General features: G+C 38.7%; 1 protein-coding gene across 5 annotated transcripts in view; it reads right to left on the reverse strand.

The window, feature by feature from the left end:
* Window positions 1-9: 9 nt before the first annotated feature.
* Window positions 10-22,504, reverse strand: part of SPATA6 (spermatogenesis associated 6) — a 38,926-nt gene continuing 16,431 nt past the window's right edge. For 2 of the 5 annotated variants that reach the window (XM_027893911.1, XM_027893901.1), the window contains exons 8-14: window positions 21,461-21,548; window positions 19,749-19,787; window positions 18,816-18,928; window positions 17,871-18,046; window positions 8,699-8,798; window positions 5,435-5,523; window positions 10-1,643 (exon numbers count right to left, since the gene is read on the reverse strand). In XM_027893911.1, coding sequence (XP_027749712.1) covers window positions 1,463-1,643; window positions 5,435-5,523; window positions 8,699-8,798; window positions 17,871-18,046; window positions 18,816-18,928; window positions 19,749-19,787; window positions 21,461-21,548 — 786 coding nt within the window. In that variant the 3' untranslated portion in view covers window positions 10-1,462. Of the gene's footprint in view, window positions 1,644-5,434; window positions 5,524-5,562; window positions 8,092-8,698; window positions 8,799-11,349; window positions 11,411-17,870; window positions 18,047-18,815; window positions 18,929-19,746; window positions 19,788-21,460; window positions 21,549-22,504 lie in introns of those variants that run through there. The other 3 variants (XM_027893918.1, XM_027893924.1, XM_027893933.1) reach the window with 3 other exon arrangements.

Genomic DNA, 22,504 nt, shown 5'->3' on the forward strand with positions numbered 1-22,504 from the left:
ATGGCATCAGGGACAGGAAGTTATCAGTGTTAATCCACTTCACCTGCTTTAACAGTTACAAGGAATAGAAATGTCTGTATGTGAGACACTTCCTCTGAGAGTCCCCTTTCCTGAAACAGAAGCACACAGCCTTTCAACGTGCTTTCCCACCAGCATAATTGCTCACCAACTGCTTTCTCAAATCAATTATGTTGTCTCAGCATTAAAGGATGGAAGGCAGAGTAGACCAACTTTTTGTTTATCTAGGCATGCTGGCAGGTTACAGTCATATGTTCTGCCATCTGTACTCCCAGCTTTATCCTTTATCCAATCATAACAGGTAAAATGGCATCGCTGTAACTGAATCTGTTCGCTCAGACAGGGAAGGAGCCAGAACAGGCATTTGTTTTTTCCCCCCTTCTGAAAGGAAGCAGGAGATGGACACTCTTGCCCTTTTAAAACATTCTGCTTTTCAAGAGATGGGCAATTTGCCCTGGTCTGCTAATGTGGGATCTGCTCAATGCAAGGCTGAAAAGGTTCCATCCCCGGGGAAAGCATCGAACTGCTGATGAACATTTGGTGGCCTTTAGCAAAAACGAAGCAATTTCTGCCAAGAGGATCCCAGCAGACTGGGAAGGACAGGCTCCAAATTAGGTGGGATTGTGATGCAGGAATTTCAGAAGGCCTGTACAGAACACAAGGAGCTTGCTGACTAGCTCTAGTCTTTCCCCCTGCATACTCCTTTCTTATTCATAATTTAAAAAATTACAAGTATATTGGCAAATGTCATGGCTGCATTCAGGAGAACCTGAAAGCTTTCAAATGCAAAGGGTGCATGAAGATGACCTTTCATCTGATACAAAGACTGCTGGGCTGGGTGGGTCTCTTTTTAAAATTTCATGGTATTAGAATATTTGTTGCTAAAGATGCTTGAAACCACTGCAAAAACATGCCTATAGGTTCTACGGCACCAGCGTTTCGCCCCTTCTCCAAAACAAACAGTTCAAAGGAAATTTTCTAGAAAACAATTCCCTTTGTCCCAGATGGGTCGCTTTTAAAACACCACTCACATTCACCTTCCCTCTTAGACTCCCTCTCTAACCACTAGCATTGGTTGTTTCTTTGACCAATTCTGTTTATGTTACTAAACAGTTTTAGTTATTTAATAAGAACTGGCTGCAGCTGAAACCTGAGTTGATGTCAGACAGGTATGTCCAGCAGACCTATTATTCCTCAAATGATTCTATTTTCATAGGCTCAAAGGAGCAACACCATCTTGCTTAAGTGTGGAGGGGCTTGATGCTGGGGATTTTTTGTTCCTTTGTTTTGGGGGGTGGATGTTGATGTCAACCCAGGCTAAAACCCCATTTTTCCAAAACCCTTAATGGCACCTTAAAAATAGAGTAAAAATATTCTTATATAAAAATAGGTTTAGTTACAAATATGAACACTGTGTACTGTGCGTTTTTCAGGTGAGTTGCTATCAGGAATGTGTTTTTTGGTCTGAAACACTGCCAGCAACTTTTTGGTACATGTTTCTGTATATTTTTCCGAGACTCTCCTCAAAGATTGCTCTGTGAGGCTTCTCTTTGTACACAGCTGCACGACCGGACCAATATTCACCATTATCCAAGTGAACAGGAGCGTTCTGCTGCACTGGTGAGCTGTCAAAGGAAAGAAGATAAGAAACAATGATCAAGATGTGGAAGAGGAATCAGAGGCACAAACCCAGCTGAAATACAAATGCAGAGCTGCTAAGCACATATTGCCTTTTACAAACCAAGGCAAAAACTGCACTGCAGCTACTTCTAAGAAATGGGAACCACAAGTTATTCATTCACACAAATTCTCCCCCACTTACCTGAGTACGCTTTATAAAGCCTCCCAAACAGAAAGAGAATTAATTTTCTGAGAACGTGCAGTAATTTTGCTGTATTTTTGTAGGCTGTGTGACTAGGCAAGAGCAACACTGTAGGATTTTCGTGTCCTTTGAAGGTTAAATTGTAACCACAAGGAGCTATTTCAATATGAAGACAATCTATCAGGGGTATATTAAATGGCTGTGGTTGCAGCTGTAAAGTGCTCTATCGGAAGCGTCTTGGAATAAGTATTCTACCAAATACATTATGATATAGTGGCAATCAAGTGTTCCATCCACACCCCATCTTCTGTGTCACTGCTTTAATACTAAACACAAACACAGGCTCATCTTTCAGTTGCTTTGAGAAATCATTTCCGAGACCTATGAAGTGAAATTTATACTCTGAAAATCATTACAAAACACTGACAAGTCTGAAGCATTCATTTCTAAACATCATGACTATTTGCCTCCTCTTGATACTTTCCAAACAAAGGATTGTGTCAGATAATTAAATGAGCAATTTCCTTGTAATAAAGCATAAAACCAGCAGCTCAAAAATCATCAGCAAAAAATGACTACCGAGGTGACGTTTTTCATGTCTGCTCAGAGATTTAGGCACTTAAGACATTTAAAAATTAAGACTGAGTTATCTTCAGCCTTTTGCGAATGTTCTCAGTCTGGGAAATGACATTGGAAATGTGAAGCTTACAGTGACCACCTTCACTTAGGGAATGGATTACATTTGACAGGGAAGCTTTACAGTTTCTTATATACATATAATTTATTAATAATAATGTCTTTTATGACCAAACCAGTACTTAAATCTTTGTCCTCAAGTTAATATCAGCCAACATACATGACAAAAATGAAAGAAACCTTATGGCAAAGGACCCACAAATACACTTGTACCTCACTGCATCAAAACACAAGGTTTTCCCTTGAAGAATGGAAAACAGTGAGGGAAGAAGAGGAAAATATAAATCAGTTTTCTAAATTCACATCCCTAACCTTCCACTGTACCAATGGAAAACAAAAGAAGGAACAGCTTTTGCTGTTTTACATTCAAATAGTAGGGTGATGCCAACCTGTACCAATGAAAACAAGACCTGTGTGTGGCTCCAATACTAAGAAGGGAGAAAGGCAACTTTCACACTTATTCAGAAAAGCTCCAACATTTAAAGTCAGTCAATATCATGAAGCAAATTAAAACTGTTTATCATCCCAAGTGAACTGTGCCTCACAGTTTGGACACAAAGGAACCAACATACCAAACAGCAAAATCAATAAAGAAGTTATACAGGCCTGTGTGAAATGCAGACAAGTCAGTACCCTGGGGACTCATCAACAACTGAAGTTTCACCTCCTCCTTTCTGCAGTTCGTGGTACCTCACTTCTGATGGAGAATTCTGAGGCCAACAAGTAAGCACAGCGGTAGGAGTGGCACTTGTAACTCTACAACAAACAGCTCTGACACTCTTTTCCTTGGAACCCATTTCCTGCAGGCAGCCTTGTGCTTGCCTTTTCTTCTCCTAAAAGCTGAATGTCCCCAGAGACACTCAAAATCCAACCACTGCAGTAAAGGAAAGACTCAAAACCCAACAGTAACTTCCACAAGTTCCTTACTCTGGTACTGACAAAGACTATTTATAAGAAGACATAAACTTAGTTTTCCCTTCTCTTTCTGGAGGGATGTGTTTGTATGTGTTTCCATTAGGCAGTCCCTGTGCACGAGATACCTGGCACTGGTGTGGACAAAGATACAGCCAAGCAAGGGAAGAGTCCTCCTGTCTCAGCTGGAAACCAGCTGACGACCTGAGCTAAGCAATCTGGGAATTACACTCACAAATCATATTAACAGCAGGATTTCTGCACGCAACTCCCTGCTCTGAAATACCTGTCATATGCTTTTGTTCCCTCATACATCTCCTTTAAGAGTCCCAGAAGTTCTTTTCTGAGTGAATCATATACTAAATATTTCACAAAACACAGACCTTTTCCTTACTCCCAGTGGTTTTCAATCATCCATCTACTTTACTGCCAAAATTTGGTCGACAGTACCATGTCCTTCCATGAACTCTGTCTCTGTCCTTGTATCCTGTTTATGAGCACTGTGGCAAAGACTCAGCAATCAGACTGTCCTCGAGGCCTTTTATGTCTCATCCCCAGTGCTGCTGGCCTCTAAACCCAAGGAGCAATCCTTTCCCAACTTGAGTGCCACATTTCATATCCCATCACTCCAGGATTCTGTAGTATTAGGGTTTGTTTTTTCAGTTTTTCATGGTCTGCAGTTTCAGCATCAATCTCAAAGTCCCAAAGCTGCCTCAAAACAAAAAAACTTGCACTTTCTCTCTCACAAACACATCCTACACAATTTAATTGCACCAGCTGTCAGGACAAAGGGAAAGGGAGCAAAAAAGGCTACACGTAGAATACAGGAGTGAGCACAGGTACAGGGATACACAACTGCAGCAGCAGCTTCACATGCATATGAAAATCTGAGTAACTAGATCCCTTGCACAGAGGTGATTACAAACCACAGGAGCTGCAAACACAGCCAGCAAATCATAAATGAACTTTCTGGAGCTTACAAACAGCAAGCAGAAGTTCACTATGATGTCCATATTGAAATACCCTCCTTTCAGTGGTATTACTGTGGTCATTTGGGATGCCTTCCTTACAAAACATTGTGTCACATTTAATTATCAAAATAAAACCTTTTCTTTCCTAATGGTAACACCTCTCAAATACAGCACCACAGTTCTAGGGTTTCTCCCTTAATATAAAGGAAACCAGAAAAGCCACAGGAGCTCAGAGAATATTTACATTACTTAATATCTTTCCTCCAACAAGTACCAAAACCATTGTACAAAATACTGTGTGAACACACAGACATCAATATTGGTAACTTCTGCTACAGAAGTTGTCAAAATCAATTCAATCAGTGTCTTCTAAGTAATATTGAAATGAAATCCTAGTCATATACGTGAGGAGTACATATAGTAATTAACCTAAATAAACAAGGTTTTTAAGACCTCAGGTTTTCAAGGCAGCTTCTGAGATAACATGCTGAATCACTTAACTACGGTATATAAATTTGATGTGTTTTTTTGAAAATGCTTCTTTTTTCCACATATGAGTTTAAAAAAAAAGAAAAAAAAGGAACAAACCAACACAACAGCCCAAAAGCAAATTAATAAAAAAGCTTCCATTTGTTTTTGCACTCCTATAGTTTAAAAAAAACCACCCAAATAACCAATCGATTATTTTAAAAGTGACATTTGCTCTCTAGTGGATAAAATCCCAAAACTACTGCCTAAGAATCACTTTTACAACCCAGTCCAGTTCCAAAATCAGTGTTTTATGAAGACTATACTGGCTTTGGCACTTACAGTGCCAAAACAACATCAGAGGCAGAATTATATTTAACTGCATTTTGCTTTTAGGTGAAAAAGCTTGGTATGACTAACTCCTACAGAAGCCTTTTCCTTGTGCAATATATGACACAGATTAAAATGGGAAGAGAAATTTTTAGCTACATTTAAAGGGCAGTATTGAGTATGACTGTTCTATCTTGGTCAGAGAAAAACTCCATACCTGCTCTGCAGTTCACTCATGGAAAAGGGTGCATTATGTGAAGATTCTCTTGTCTTAGTCAAGTCTCCTTTTGATGAATTACTCTCATCCTAAAAAAAAAAAAAAAAAAACACCAAAAAAACCCAGAAATCAAATTCTCATTACCTTGGTTTCTGATTACAATGATCTCATTTCAAAAATACTTTCTTTCCATTTAGAAGACTATTAAAGTAACTTACATTTCTTGGGGGAGAAAGGGACAAAGTGTAATGAGCCAAATGCCATTTGTGAACACTTTTAATTAAGTTCAGTACAATTCACCTAATAATTTTAAGGTAATAAACTGGAAGGAATTTCTAGACAGTGTAGATCTAAAGTACTATGCAGACAGCAAAAGCTTCAATAATCCCCAACAAATATGTTGATAAAATGCTATGAAACCTACTGCCCACTGCTTTACTTTTGCTTCTCGCAGAAAAGGGGAAAAAGAACCTAAAACTTATTATGATTCATAATGAGCTCTCATTATCTATTTCATGCATTTTACCAGACAGAGACATTTTACACATCTGAATACTTTGATTCCATATACAGGGCTGAGTACACACCTATTCAACTTTAAAAAACATCTGATACTCTTAACGACCCTTCAGTGCTATTCTCAGGAGTTGTTAGAATGCAGTCTTATCTTCCAAGTGATATCTAGACATTAATTAACCCAGCTTTGCCCTCTTAAGTAAGTAAGAAACAAAACACCTCCCATGGAGGGAGCCAGCTGCTCACCTGAGATGGGATGGTAGAAATCCCACCACACACAACCATGCTCACTCTACTCTGAAGAGCAAAGACCCTACTTAAGAGGTGACACTAAGTGATGCTTTCAGCAGAAGCCAGTTGCTGTAAGGATTAGTAAACAAAGTCATCTTTCATGCTATAGGAGAAATAATTGGAAAAAAGACTGCGCAGTAAAAATAATCACACTTGCTGGTAACACAGAACTGGGAGAGAAGACAATAAATATAGTGGTAGATGGCAAGAAGATGCAGAGCAAGCTGAACAGCAGGTGTATGGATGAGGAAAAACCTAAGAGAATTTACTGTGGTGAAATACAAGGTAATAAGTGTGTTTGTAAACAGGAAGGCTCTCTTCCTTCAGCAGTCACAGACTACAAAGCACTGAAGAGGAAATGGGGTACAGTGGTAAATAAAACTCTGCAGCATTTGCCGGAGGCAAATTATGTTCAGGAAAGCAAAAAAAATATGGAAACATTACGATACTGTCAGAATGTCACAGCAGAAAGCTACAGTGGACACCCTAAGGAATCTGCAGCAGAGCTCCAGTCACACTATTTTTACAGAGCACTATGAAAATGAAATTTCGGAAGGCACAGCCGGGTGCTTCTGGGAATGGCTATTTAGCATTAGGTCCTTTGGAATGAAACAGAATAAGAGATACTTTTTAACCTTTCAAAGTTTGGACAAGGCTCTAGACTGAAACCAAAATCTGCTCGCCACTTTGTGAGCACACTTGCTTTACCATTCACTCACTTTAAAAATGACCCATTTACCTCATCCACCCACTGTGCACCAACGCAGCTCAGATTTTGGGCCATCTGAAAAGCACAACCAATACTAGAGTATTTTACAGTACTCACTGCAAGGAGAACTCATACTTTTTTCCCTTTTTTTTTTTAATCAGATCAGCCACTGTTAGCAAAGCATTCACAAGTCAGCTGCACACAACTATCAAACAACACAAGACTTCTCTGCAGCATCCTCGCGTTCCTTTTGCTCAGTGGAAGAAAATGGAGTGAGACAAACAGTCCTTTACCAGCACTGCTCTGACAAGATGGGTAATTAAAGACCCAGTACCCTAAGAGCCAGATTTTTTTAGGGCAGAAACCAACACAATGTTTGCAAAGTCTTGTGCATTTGTGCAGTACTGCAGTAACGAGTGAATTGCTGAGCATGTGTAAGTCACTCTAGAGCAGAACTTTTAAAGGATATAAGAAAAAAAAGTAAATAGCAAAAAAAAAAATGATTGAATTCTCCTTTACCCATTATTATATTTCATAGTGTTTTTAGCTGTATGGAGAGACCGTGTAACCAACCATCCAGCTCTCATAACAAACAAAAATCTTTTATCGTAAAGTCATGGTCTGCTGTTCAAGGAAAGTAGTCAAGGACCACTGGAGGTAGTTCAGGCTGTGCAAACTTTCATTAAATGTAGGTGCTGGACTGTCATGAAATCCAGTTTGTTATCTTAACATCATTGAAACATCAGAGAAGCATTTTACATGATTTGTACCTATGCTGAAATGTGATGGACATCTTCTATTTGAGAGGCAGCAGCTCACAAAATCACAACATTCCTACACAAACTCAGGGAAGTGCAGCAAGAACCAGATCAAACAGTCTTAGTATGCATGAGGAAAGGTTTCTCTGAGCTTGTAACAAAACCCACCACAACTAAGCTAAAAATGAAGATTGGACAGAAATGAGAAAATAATCAGATTAAGTGAGAATGAGGTGAGACAATGAACTGCCCAACATGGCTAAATTTGGGGACATGATAGTTTCACCAGAGCTCCTAATCATAACCTTACCTACCTCTCATCCTTACATCCTTTTTATCTTAACTTTCTTTTACCTCACCTCACACAGAAGACCCTCATTTCTCTGCAGGTGAACAATGTTGTTGTTCAGTTGGTACAGTGATTTGGCTTGTGCTGTGCAACCACCTCATTTCTCAAAATCACAACAGGAAAAGGTTTTGTCTGCCTTAAACCACACTTCAAAATTTCATCAAGGACAAAATATTCTGATCCCGGGCGTAATCTCATTAGATAAAGATCTCTGCTCGTTGAAAGCCAGGTAATTAGGGAAAAACACCAAACACCTGAAGACTAATATTAGCTCCATAAACAGCTGGATACAAGCAGCTGCTGATGTGCAGCTGCACAACAGGTTTAACCTTGACGTTCTACACATCTGTAACATATTTTTTGCTTAAATTGGAAGTGGAGAACCAGATTAAAAAAAAAAACCCAACCCAAATGTAATTGCCCTCAGTAACCCATGAGATGTACCAGATGCCCATAAAGGCTACACCTAAGGAGGCTACTGAAATCAGTGTGGAACAGTTCAGCTCACACACCAAATCCGTATTTCTAAAATCAAGGCTGTCTCAAAGGACAACATTATAATAAACCCAAGACTGTAGGCACAGTTTTCTTCCTCAGCCATTTTGGAGAAAAGAAAGGATTGTGTTTGCAGTCTTACTTACAAATCTTAGGCGCTGCCTAGCACTGTGTGTCCTTAAAATATTTTTCACCCTTTTATGGATCTCATCTCCATTTGCTGGTGAAGGCCAACCAGAGCTAAATCTGCAAGAAGAAAAACAAAGAGAAGAAATATTTTTCTTTTTTTTCTTTTTTTTTTCTTTTTTCTTTGGTAATTATGAAGCATGTATTACCTCCTCCTATTTGGAACACGCACAGTGTTTAGATTTGATTCTTTTTCTCCTCTGGGGTACAAGAAAAGAAACATTTCGAAGCACTACATAAACAGTACGCAGCCACAACACCAACAGAAGATGCAGAACATGGAAAATGTTGATCGTTTTGTAACTTGAGTATTGTCCCTACAGAATAGAAAAGCTATAATATTCCCAGTGATCAGGTTTCATTTTCCTCTCTTTAAAGAAAGTATTGCACACATGAAATTCTTTTCACTGTAAAAAATCAACAGGAAGATAACCCCGATGTGTGCAAATTGGAAAACACATGGAGTTAGAGAACTGCAAAATTCAAAGTCTATATTTCATAAGAGGAACTGCATTTTAAGTTGCTTTTTTACATTCAAAACCAGGTTACTTGCTTGGTATGAGTAACTTGAAACTAACAGCTACTTTTAGATTTTAGCCTTTTATGTTTTGGATCACATTTTTTTGCCATTTTATTAAAAAAACCCCTCATCCTTCTCAAGGAAGTTCAGAAGTTGCCAGAAATTTCATATCAACTCAGTGTGTTAAGAGAGGCAAATAAGATTTTAAGAACAGAATTATTTACACACCAACCACGTGTTAGTACATTAAAAAAAAATGTATTTTTTAAAAAAGGGACATCAATATAAGGAGAGAATTATTGGGGAGAAGTTATAAAATTTTTACTTAGTCTCATCACAGTGGATAGAAACTGGCTGCCAAATGAAGACTGTGCCCCTTCATTTCATTGTTTCCTAACCTCTGAGAACTTGACTTTGCACCAAGAAAATAAAACCTCATGACATGGTATCATCACAAGAACAGGGGTCACTGGGCAAGCTGTGAGCTGGCAAAGCCATGCCATTGCAATCCCAACTCATGGAAGAGCAGCCAACAGCAGGGCAGAGCTGCCATACCCTGGGTGGATCAGGAGCACCAGGAACAGCGGCACTGCTTTGACAGCTGCCTTCACAAACTTAATGCACTGGAGAAACATCAGGATTCTGAACCCTGAGATTCCTCAGTGGGCTCTGAGCGGGTCTGTGGGACTGGGACTGCAAGTCCTCCTGCCCTCTTCTCTCCAGTTTATCACATTCCCTGAGTTATCCAGTCTATCACTCTCAAATCCCCAGTCTGATCGTGCCTGGCTTAGTTCACCTTCACCAAACCTCCAGAAATTTCAACGCAGCTAAAGAACTGTACAGCTCCTTCCAAAAAGAGCAAGCCAAGTACACATAGAAAGCTTCAGTACAAAACAGCAGCCTTGCAATGTTAAAATGAATGGAAGCAGGATCCTGAAAATGGGAAGTGCCAGGCTGCCTTGAAGGTTACAGGAAGGGCAGGGAACTCTTTGCAATCTTTTGGATCATCCCTTCTAGTATGAGAGAGACAGAGTGAAATATAAGTAGAAAGTGAGCAGTTCTCTGCTTCTGAGTATCTTTCTTCTATTTTCTTCTATCTAATCAACTTATTTAGACGCACTTATTGTTGCTTATCTTTCAAAAATATCTCTTGGTTCTAAACAGCCCCACTATTCTCAGCTTATCTATGAATGTCCTTAAATCAAATAATCTATTTGTTAATGCTTCAATTTTCCTTCAAGTACGGGCGCCAAGAAATGACACAATACTGAAAGGATAAAACATATAACCCATTGGGTGATGTATTTCCATATTTCTAATGATTTAAACAGTTATCTTTGGATCATTACAGGCAAGAATCTTCACAAGACTGGCCATAACACTCATATTGGCATCCTGAGCATTTACAATTAATTTCAAGCCCCAGAGCATGTATGGCAAATCCACACTGCACAATTATTTTGCATACTGGAATCCAGTGATCTGTTGCACTGAAAGACCTCATGCAACTTTTTCTAAACAAAAGTAAAATGGTCTGTGGATTTTGTGAAGAGGAGAGAAGCATGGCCTTTAAAGAAAAAGAAGTGTGAGTCCCTCAAGCAGGCAGGAACATTCATTTCCCCAATGCAGTCAAACGCAGTTTGATGTTCTGCATTACAATGCATGTGCTCTATCACCACCTGTGCTTTGGAAAAAAAATTTTCTCTTTAATTTTTTTTTTTTTTTTAAAGAACAGAGGTAAAGGAAAGGGGCAGGAGTGGTATTATTATCATCTTATGACTTCCCATTAGGATTTACAACATTTACTGATATTAAAGGACTTTCTGAAATGCATGTTTAAAAATCTGCATCTTAGATGCAGTAAGAGTGAGTCATTTCCCATTTGACAAATAAAAGATAGACCCATGAAGTCATGGCATTTTCTCTTATTTATACAGCAGCTGCTGTTCTTCCAACATGCAGTTTGCTGGCTCTGAGAAGTTGGAATATATTGCCTTTGGGAAATAAATTTTATGAAATTCGTATGTAAGATTTCAGATCATTGTTATTAACCGTAAATTTACAAATATCCTTGGAGGTAAACGTATTTACCTGTAATGTAAAAGAAAACCCAGCTAGCTATTGTATTCAGTTAGAAAATACATGGCCATGTCTGCAAGAAGAAGAAGATTTAAGTACTTAATTCAAGAACTATTAAATTTCTTTCTCCAGGTGATTTTATTGATCAATCCACTAGTGTGCGCTGTGGTATAACAAACGTTGGCCACTCACACAGACCCCAAACTTCATTTACCAAAAAAAAAAAAAAAAAAAAAATCAAAAGCCTAAGTGTGATTAAAAACGGTATCAGCTTCTCTTTAATTAGCTTTTCTAGTATTTTTATTGTCTAATTTTAGTAACAACTACAGAGTCCAATCCACGTTTAATGTTAATATTTACACCAACCGAAACGCACACTAAAATAAAAACATGCCTGAAATGGAACAACTATAATCTGAAGTGAAACCTTTTTATGATATTCTAACTCTCCTATTGGAAATACTTTATAAAACAGGCTTTATAGCACAGCTTCTTGGAGTATAAATAAAGGGATTCCATTTGCCCAAAATCACCAGTAACGACTCTTTAAAATGACTAGCTACTTATTTATGTGATTAAGGTGTCACTACCATATTGCAGTGCTGAAAGGAAAGTCATTTCATTTCAATGACTGTTTGTCCTGATAAACGAAATAAACTTCTACAGCTGTATTCTTTGTCATACTTTCAATTTTCCCTGGGACTTGCAAACATTCTGCAGTTACATCAGTTTAAATTGTTTATTGATTCCAATAGATTGTATAAACACTTTGGAAATATAGCTCAGTGACCTAGAAAAAGCCAGATCAATCAGAGAACTTTTCAAGATTAATTTCAGAGATGTTGTGTTGAATCTGATCAAGGAAACAGAACCATTTTCCCTTGTAATATGACTAAAGGCATTTATTTTCTTTTATGAGATAAGGATTTTTTTAAGGTCACACAGACAAAATCTACCATGATGAAAAAAAAAAAAGAAAAGAAACCAGGCAGACAGTGTAGATTTTGTGCTAAAGATTATTTTCATGTATAATTTTATCCATTAGGATGAAATACTCCATTAGAAATACAAACAGGATACATCCACCCATGTACTCTACTCAAACAGCAGCTTGCAAACTCGAGAGCTGTAATAAATAGGAATTTTTAAATGTCAGACAATCCAATCATCCACTTGCACACGGCAAAAACGTTAATATCACATTTCAGCAGGAGATACTAATACATTTCACATCAGCAGAATTAATGCAAAAGCCTTGCCGCGGAATATCTGCAATGCCTGTCGTGACCCCTTCCCCCAGCATCGCACCTCCCCGCCCTGTGAACAGTTCGGTGCATGTGGCCTCCACGAAGAATCCATCAGCTTCAAAGACACAGACTTCATGCTGAGCAAAACCATATACAAGGACAAACTATCAGAGGATGGAAATCAATGAAGTCCTGTAGTACCAGATTCACAAATGGAGAGAACGCTACTGTAACTGGGGGGAAGAGGGAGAAGGAGCTCTTAAAGCTCCTGAAAAAAAAAACATGATCTGCAACAACTTACACATGGAACAGAAGAGAGTCTCAACAAAACCAAATATACTTAATTCTGAAATAAAATAAAAAATCACCTCTCCCAGATTTCATACCTGTGCAGGCATTTATTCAGCATTCACAGTAAGGAAAGAAGTTGCTTTATTCTCATTTAAGAGGACATGAAGTGGTTATTCAGTATAATGGACTTAGTTTGCAGTGTGTACCAGCCTGTATGGAGGCACAATAGAAAAGCTGGGCTACATTTAAAGAGTTTTTCTGGGCAGCTTAGTCAAGGACACGGTTTTGTTTTGCTTTTTCTTAAAATGACCAATGGCTATGAATCTTAGTGCAGATGCAGCTCTGAAGTGTTTTAGAGACTATCTTGGTATATACCAGCCTGAACTGTAATGAAGTTATACCAACACAAAGCTCCCTACACTCTCACATTATTTGCAGTGGAGGAGGGAGGCTGCTTTCACAATGGCACAACACTACTATGGAGCAGAAACAACTACACACAGACGAGGCCTTAAATCAGAGCACAGAAGCCTAAATATGTGGAAGCAGAAGCTGACAGCTTAGCTGTGTACCAATTTGCTCGCTCTCTTCAATAAGAGATGGAAAAAAAAGGTAAAAATTTCCCACGTTTTCTATGTAGTTTTTCTTACTTCCCAAAGCCCTGTTTTAAAATTGGGCCTTGAAGCCTTAGTGACACATTCAGCGCTGAGTTCTTAAATTAGTAAATGCTTTCTTTTCTCTCCTTTTCATATCCAGCCCTTATACATCATCTTCATGGAAAAAGTGAAACTTAAATGGCAGACAGCTTCTGAGAGTTCAATGAAAGTCAATACTCCAGCTGAGCAGTTGCCCCCAAAAGGTTGAAGCCATTCTGGTACTAAATCATTAGCATGTCACAAATTGGCTGCACCTCCTTATGCTCTTTGGAAGCTTTTCCATTACCTTCTATCTTCTCTGAATTTATTAATTTATACACAAAATGGCTTTGACAGCAATCAATTTTGAATTTACTTACTGCTGCAGCAAAACCAACCAATGAAGATAACAAATAGTACAGATGTTGGTCAAAAATATGAAACAAGGCTCGGGTACCACTCAGTTCTGCAGAATATAGTATGAAACAACTGATTTTCAAGTGTTGATTCCAGAAGTTAACTGGATATACAAATACAAAATAAGTAAACTTCCCCAAGAGGTGAGATTGATAAACACAAACCATATAAGGACAACCTTCCTACAAAACTGAATTCCAAAAATCAGAAATAATGAATTTTAAATGGCTAGAAATAGACAGGAAACCTAGTTTGCAGCCTCTCCCCAGAGCAAGTTTTTTTCCTAAAAAGTCTGCAATATTTTTCAGTGTTCTACTTTGTAGTGGAAAGTTCTCAGCACTCAAAACATACATTCTCACAGAAGCAAACCCTGTCTTAGGATGCTTGCCAGTCTCTAAAGGTGAACTACCTGTGTCTGGATTTTGCTGTGCAACACAACTAACCCCCAAGATCCCGGCATGACACATTTCAAGATCACTGAAGCAAAAGATTCTGATAACTGGAATTTTCAAGGACTTCATGCAGGATCTAGTATTTCATTAACATCTATTACCTGTCATTATATCCATCATTAGCAATATCTAACTTCATGCTGCTCTTTCCCTAGTACTTGGAAAAAGATAATATAAAAATATGGTAGTTAAACAATAGAGGAATATTACAGAAGGGCATCTGATCCAGACAGTTAACCTCTCTCTCACTTCAAAGAGAACTTAGGCTTTTGTTAGATTTTATAGTAGGTAAGATCACACAGCAGCAGCATAACCAGGAGAACATAAAAAAAGACATCAAGCTGCACTTCACTCTGGAAACAAAAGCAAAAGCGTGCTCTTTCCAGAGTAGGAAAAAGAATCCTTTGATCCCAAATGCATGAGAAGTAGCTTTGCCTCTCATATAACAGAAACAGTCAAATACTCCTATGATTGTTGTGGTCTCTTGAGAAAAGGATTTCTCTTGTGCCAGCACACAGCTCTGTTCAAAGGACTTCTTGACCTTACAGAATCCATCTCACTATTTCTCCTTTCCTTTATGAAAGGTACTTAGCTGCACGTTTCAGTGCTGCAAGGAAGGCTCAGCTTGGAAGTCCCCAAGAAAAACACCGTCTTCTAGGAGCGCATGAGGAGGGATGTGCACCGTGAAAGCAAGGACTGGACTCGAATGTTGCTCTCCTGGAGCAGCACTGAGACAACAGAGCACTAATGCTCTTTCCCAAAGCATTCAGGACGCTCATCTCTGCACAAGAGGCCACTGATCTCTGTACAACCAATCAAACTTGGGGGGCAAGTCATCTGCCTTGACACACTGCTGGTCACACACCGTGGGCAGGAACTCTGGGGTGTGTATGTGCCACTGGTCTGCACAGGAGCTACCAAAAATCACAGAATCACTGAATGTTCAGGGTTAGAGAGGACCTCTGGTTGTATGCCCACATCAATCTGCTGAGTGTCAGCTTTCAGCATCAGCAAATGCTTTCCTTAAGTGATGTAAATAATGAAAAATGTAAAAACAAAGTATGAAAAATAAATATGCAAAACTTTGCTGTCTGGTTCAGTAGTAAATCAGTTCTGCTTCTGTCTCAAACCCAGTGGGAAAAGTGAAGAGGATTGATTTGTGGTGTGTCTGGCAGGCTCACAGAAAGGGACTGGAAACTGCCAGAAAGGATACAAAAGGGTTCAGGGGACCTTATGGAAGACCCCAATTTCTGTACCACTGAAAAGTATTGCAGTGGCTTAATGACTACACAGCAGGGGTCTGGGAAGTACTCCTAAGGCAGACATTACTTCACACCACCTTTTAGAAAAAGAAAGGGAAAAGAGGGAACTAAAGGTCAAGGTGGGGAGTCAAGTTTCATATTGACTGTGGACTGACTAGCATTAAAAAAAAATAGCCTGGATATGTTAAGCAATTTGTCTTTGTAATTTAAAATAAAACTGAGGAAATAAACACCAAATGCTGTGAGATAAGGCTCCATGTTCTTTCAATTACGCTAACACTGATACACTTTCAGTACTGCTGATTTTCCCTGTATTTCTATGATCTCACCAGCAGTGTTTGCATGCATTTCCAAACGTTGACCTCTGAACCATGTTTGTCATTCCAAGTATAACTCTCAATACACAATCAGCTAAAACCATTGTTATCTCAGCAGCATGAAACAGAGATCAAATTTTTTAGACTATGCCCTTTATTTTTTGGATTTTTTTTTGTCTGATGACAGAAGTAAACTGTTACATCTTTTACATAAAGAGATGTTACAGCTCTGAAGAGCTGAGAACATTTGTTCTAATAAGAAGAAAAAACGTAATTTCACAAGATCAGAAATCTCTTCCGGAGAGGAGCTCATAAAGAGAAAAAGCAAGAACATTCAGACAAGTTCAAGATTAGCTCGCAGATGACTAAATTACTATGCATGTAACAGCAGCTCTAACACACAAGACTTCCCTGCTATCAACAGAAGGCACCCCATCAGCTTTAAATAAAACATGTATAAAATTTAGCCCCAACTCTTCCAAAAGGAGTCCAGCTTAAAAAAAAAGGATAAATAAGTCACCAGGACAGTATCTCTTCCCCAGATATGGGTAACTAATGCACAAACATTGTCAGAAGAGAGTGGGGAGGCAGACAAGATGACAAAGAAACCTCCTCCAAACCCCAGATACATCCTAATCTCCGCAAAACACTTCTCAAGATATGCTATTACAGAGAACAACTAACAAACAAGTTTTCAAGCAGAAGAAGATGTTAAAACACCAACTTGATCTTTGTGAGTATTAAAAATTCAGTCCCCACCTGCCATCTGTCATTTTTCTTTTTAAAGAAAAAACTGAGACAGTTTTTCTATTTTGAAAACAAGCATTAGGCTGTGTGTAGGCTGTGAAATGCACCCTGCAAGCACCGACTACCTGGGGTACCAATGGCAACAGGGATCAAACAGAGAATGAACCAGCCATCGACGTACATCTTCAGCATTTAGGACAGGACATCGGCTTAATCCTCAGTTTCTCCCAATTATTTTATGTATTTGCTTACTCAGGCCCAGCTTTGTACATAGTTTTTCTGCTCCCCCAAAGCCAGCCTGTAACTTTCTAACTGAATGTATATGAGAAGCACCAAGTACACCTTCTACTCAGCAGGAGGGAATACACTTCTTGAAGGACTGGAGGGTTTAAGCATTAAACCATCTGTTGCTTTTTGCTAATTCTTCCATTCCACCCTCATGAAACACTGAAGCTGTGAAGTGTGCCCAAAATATTAATCCAGGGATGGAAATCCACTGAACTAAAAGGTATTAGAAACTGTCTCCTACCCAACCCCATTGGGGTCAGTGGAGACTATGAAGAAAAGTAATCTAAATATAGCATTTAATATACACACAATTGCTGCAGAGGCCCACACTTCAATTCAAACAAAACAAAATCTTAGGGTGTCAACAAAGCAAAAAGATTGGAAAATAATACCCTGAGTATATTAAAGCTGCCCAAGCATGTTATGCACACTAGTCACACTCTGAGAACAGCACAGCCACCATTACATCCTTACAAACACTAGTCCTAAGTCAGAAGGGAAAAAGGCTTCCAAGTACCTCCTGTAAAACCTACTTGACATGTATCTGTATTTACATTCCTGAGATTCTAATTGCCTCTGAAACAGTGATGATTTGAGTATTCTCTGTTTCAGATGGACACTGGCAGCATGAAATCTGGGGTGTCACTGTTTCAGAGATTTCTCCCTGCTGTATAATTTAGGATTGTACTCGTTAGGCAGAGAGGTGATGGCAAACACAGCACCTGAGGAAAAGTCAAACAACATCATTATTGCAGATGATTTCTCAGTCCCTTCAGCCCACACACCTCCACACATGCAAACTACAGCCATGCAAGTACCGTTATCATCTGTTCTTATTAACAATTCCAGAATTTCATAAACAAAACCTGGTCATTACCTTTCCCTTAGAGAAGATCGATGCAGCACAGAACTCAGGGAATGCTTCTGAAACGCTGGAGGTGCTGAACGCTCTAAAGAACCAGCAGAGTGGGACTGTCTGTTGGGTGGATCTGAGAGCTCGTCCTCATTGCAAACAACAGAACTGTCCAAGTCTTCTCTACGAGCAGATTTTGCCTGAAAAATACCCCACCAAACTAAAATTTATTATGAGCACCAAGATGTACAGTTTTTGTGGTTTTATTTCTCAACCCAAAAGGTTGTACATACATCCAGGAATACCTGTCTGCTGGGGAAAGAACAAGGACTTATTTCATACAAAAAGCCCTAGTCTAAAGTAATCAACAAGTGTCAGAGGAATCTGCTGGTACCTAACACACCATCTTATGGCAAAGTCTACTGTAACAGTCTTTTTATCACCTTTTCTGACTGCAGAGTTTAAAGGCTTACCCTTCCCAGGAATCACAGGTTCAGAATAACGCCTGAGAGTCTGAACAACCCAAACGTGGGACGACTCCTCACTCTGGGATCTGTTTTTCTTAAAACTTTTTTTTCTCATAATTTGCTGTTCCTCAAGGGAAGACTCAGGCCCATCTACTCATCTTCTACTCCCTCTTCACTATACTAGTTAATCCTTTCGTAGTTCCTCTTAACCTGAAACACACCACTAAAATGTTGCCATGGATTACCCCCCTTTTCCCTGGCATGAGGACTTTTACAGGAGCACTTTCACAAAGCTGAGGAAAAAAACTAAAACCAGACCAACAATAATAAGGTTATTCATTAGCTCCTTCCAGGCTGCAGGTCTTTTTTTCCTCAACTCTGGGAAACAGCTCCTCTAAAACAAAGCTATATTATTTCTGTCAAGAGAAAGATACATTCTCTTCAAACCTGGTTTTGTGAGATTCACAAGTGATTGGTGGCATATAGAACATGATGAATTAACCTGTAGCTCAGCTATCTTCTGCATTCTCCAATGACTGCTCCCAAAATCTACTTTCTCACTGGGTGGCAAAGGAGATGGGGAGGGGCAGAGGGATGGGGGTGATAACATGACTTTAAAATTAAAAAAAGGAAGAGGTATTTAGCATATTTAGTAGAAATTCTCTATGTTGTTTACTGTTTCTCATTTACAGCCACTGAACAATCCAGAAGTGGCACAATATATTAGACTCTCATGGTACACAAAGCTTGGTAACCCTTGGTAATAAAAGCGCATTGGTGACAAACGGGCATTTAACATATATCAAAGTTTATCCTTACAATTCCCCTTCTTTCCTCTTCCCTGTTATCATCACTTTTCCCAGTCATTAGGAAATCTAATAGGGCACACATAATTAAATGCCTAAACCCACAATTTTTAAAGTACTTCACGAATACAGGCAAAAAACCAGCTAAATGAGGACGTAAAGAATAAAACCCACCAAAACCCAAAAGAACCCTGGCTTGGATCTTCAGATCCTTCTAACACACAAAAAAGCTAAAATTTGAAAAAGAAAGGATGAGAAGTAACACAACTGGCTTGCCAGTTCTACCAGTGCTACCTTTCCATATAATTCCAGAAGGCATAATACTCTCAGAATGACTGGGAAGGCAAATGCAAAGTGCATTTAAAGACTCCTCTATGGCCTTGCTGCAAGCCTTAATGCCAAGGAAAACCAAGTTCTGTACTTGCAAAAATCAGCATCTTTACAGAGTGCTAAGTTTCCCTTTACTGTTTGTAAATAATCTATCAGCCCTAGCTGGGTTAGATCAGTTTAAAATGTCCTTTTTCTTGCTTTTGATACTGAAATAGATATGCAAGACAACCCAAGAAGAATTAGGAAGCTCAGAGCTTCCCCAAAAAACATCATGTTACCAATAGCACTTCATAATACCTCAGCTTTCTTAGGTCTGTAGCTGCCAAGAAGAGAAGGATCTGGAGAAAGAAAAAAGGTGCATGTCAGAAGAAATAAAAAAGAAATTTGAATGTCCTAAATTTTATGAAAAGCTTTTACAAAGCATCTTACCTCTCCTCCCAAACAGAACTAAAGCAATTTATTATTTTTATACACTGCGAAATTCTAAACAGTCTCCTCAGTATCTTTCAGGAAATCACCTTCTTTAGCTGAAAACCATGACTTCACATTTAACGGAATACAATGTTTACAACAATGAGTCAGGGTATGCACCATCTTTTGCACAGACAGAAGTGGCACATTTTGTTATGCTATTCATTGCCTAAATCAACATCAAATCAAGCTCTACCATTCCCCAGAATTCTCACGTACATTACTCTACCTTACTAATCCTCTCTGAATAAGCTTCCTCATGACCAACTCTCCCTCCTCCTATCAGCTCTGCATTCCTTCCATCCCCACTGACCCACACACACCAGTATGAAGCCCATGGAAAATTACACTGGGAAACTCTTAGGTCCATACTGGGTTAGGATTTTTCACTATTGTCAATATGCACCTCAACCCTGGGGGACTGACATTAAATTACGTCTCCCTTCTTGATCTATATCAGTTTGTGCTGAACAACCCTCACACTGGGACCCAGGAAAAACAAAACAGCACTAAACTGTACCATCTGTATTAGGATTTCTAATTCCAGGAATCTGTTTTTTTTCAGAAGTTACAGATAAGCCTCAAGACACAGGCAGGTGATCAGTAAATCCTCTGGGTATTAATGTTGAGGTAGATTTCAGTCTCCTAACTACTGGCCAGAAACCACCAACTCAGTTTATAAGTATGCAATGGTATCAGATGATAATAGGTCTGTTGCATTACCCAGAGATCACAGACTGGTCACCCTGTTCCCAAAGGGAATGAATGAGAAACCTTTACAATCCAGCACCCAGTGTTACAACACAGAACAAATGTAAAATAACCTGTTCATAATGATTTGATGTATAACAATTTATAATTAGTGAGGAAATGCAATAAAAATGAGGCAGAGCAAACATAAACAACTACTGATGAGACTCATTAAAATTCTCATACTGTCAGACACATGCAATAAAATCAAGTTTTAGGGCACTTCCTTAAATTTCTGGTCCCACGCTTTTTATTAATCCCTCACTTACTGATACCAAAGAATGCTAAGGCAGATATTGGAGCACGTCCTGGATGCTCATTAATAATGGTAAGTCACTGATCTCACTGCTCAAAAATACTGCTGAAATAAACATTATTCATTTTTGAAGAAACAGAGCCCTTGAACTTCAAAATAATCAATACTCCAGGCCTGATCAACACACCCACAAACTGTGGTGCCGATTTGCTCCACTGTCCAACTCAACAAAACAAGTGGAGTGAAACAAAGCACTCGCCTGGGCTTTGGTATTCTCTGCTCCCGTTTTCATGCCATGTAGAACTATGTTCCAAGTTTCAGGAGGCAAAGGATTATTCAAGGGCACCCTTTGAAGCAGTAGTTTATTCAGTATTTTTCCTATTCCTAGGAAGAACTAACAGCTTTTTGTCCATTATAGACTGACTTTTTTATAATAAATAAACCCCCAACATAATAAACCCCCCTACACACACAAAAAATAACCCACTGCAGAAATCAAAAGCACTAATGAGATCTATAGCAAGAAATACTGACCATGGTCCGCCTTGGCCCAGGCTCCTGCTGCGCTTTCTCGCGCGGAACACCAGGTATGACGCTTAACACCAGGACTTGTTTGTTCAACCTGAAGCAGAAATACTGTTAAAATATTCAGTATCAAATGTGTCAATTCCTATTTTTTCTGGGTTTGTTCGTAAGACCACACTTAGCACTTTCTAAAATATTTTATTCTTCTTTAAGTACTATTTTAAACTATTTTCATAACACTTTGCTAGTGTGTATTATTAGCATTACTGTTCATAGACCAAAACAGTACTGGAAAACTCTGAATATCCTATTGTCCAAAAAGAAAAGAAAATGCAGATAGTTTATCCTTCATCTGTAACGTCTGCAGTCTTCTTAAACAATTCTTAGTGCCTCATATTTATTCGAAACAGCTCAGATCTCACCAAGAGAGATCTGAATCTCTTCCTAATTAAGGAAGTTACATTTGGCATAATCCAGTTTTAATCTTCATGTAACACAAAGTCTCCAGGCCAAAAGAGTCCCCAGCAGTAAAGATGCCCTAAAAAGAGCATTCTCAGTCTAGACAGGCCATGACAGTCAGGATATGCTAAATTAAGAGAGAAGCTTTTTCCTTTTTTGTACAAACATAACCAAGCATTGAAAATCAATAATCAGTTTTAATGATGCTATAATTAAACTGTGAACTTCATCTATAGACCAAAAACCAGAAGAATTGAATAAAAGGAGTTGAAAGAAAAATATCTGAGAGAGAAACAGTAGAGTGATGAATGACTAATGACTTACTTAGGCTATTCTGAATTTCTAAAAGGTACCTATATTTTTTTCTAACTTTAAGTAGAATAAAACTTGGAAAAGAATTCTGAAATTTAATAAGATATTATTAATAAATTTGCACAGATACTGAAAAAAAGATAAAGTGAGAAGCAAACAAATTAAACACTAGATTATCTCACTGCCTGGGACAACATACAAAACAGTACACAAATCATTATGTCATAGCACAGAACAAGAACAATCCCATTTCTGCCCCTACACATTCAAAGTGGTTTACTA

Source organism: Empidonax traillii, unplaced genomic scaffold (assembly GCF_003031625.1).
Source record: "Empidonax traillii isolate 1590-97213 ecotype Southwest subspecies unplaced genomic scaffold, ASM303162v1 scaffold15:size5535645, whole genome shotgun sequence".
In the NCBI taxonomy this organism is placed as follows: domain Eukaryota; kingdom Metazoa; phylum Chordata; class Aves; order Passeriformes; family Tyrannidae; genus Empidonax; species Empidonax traillii.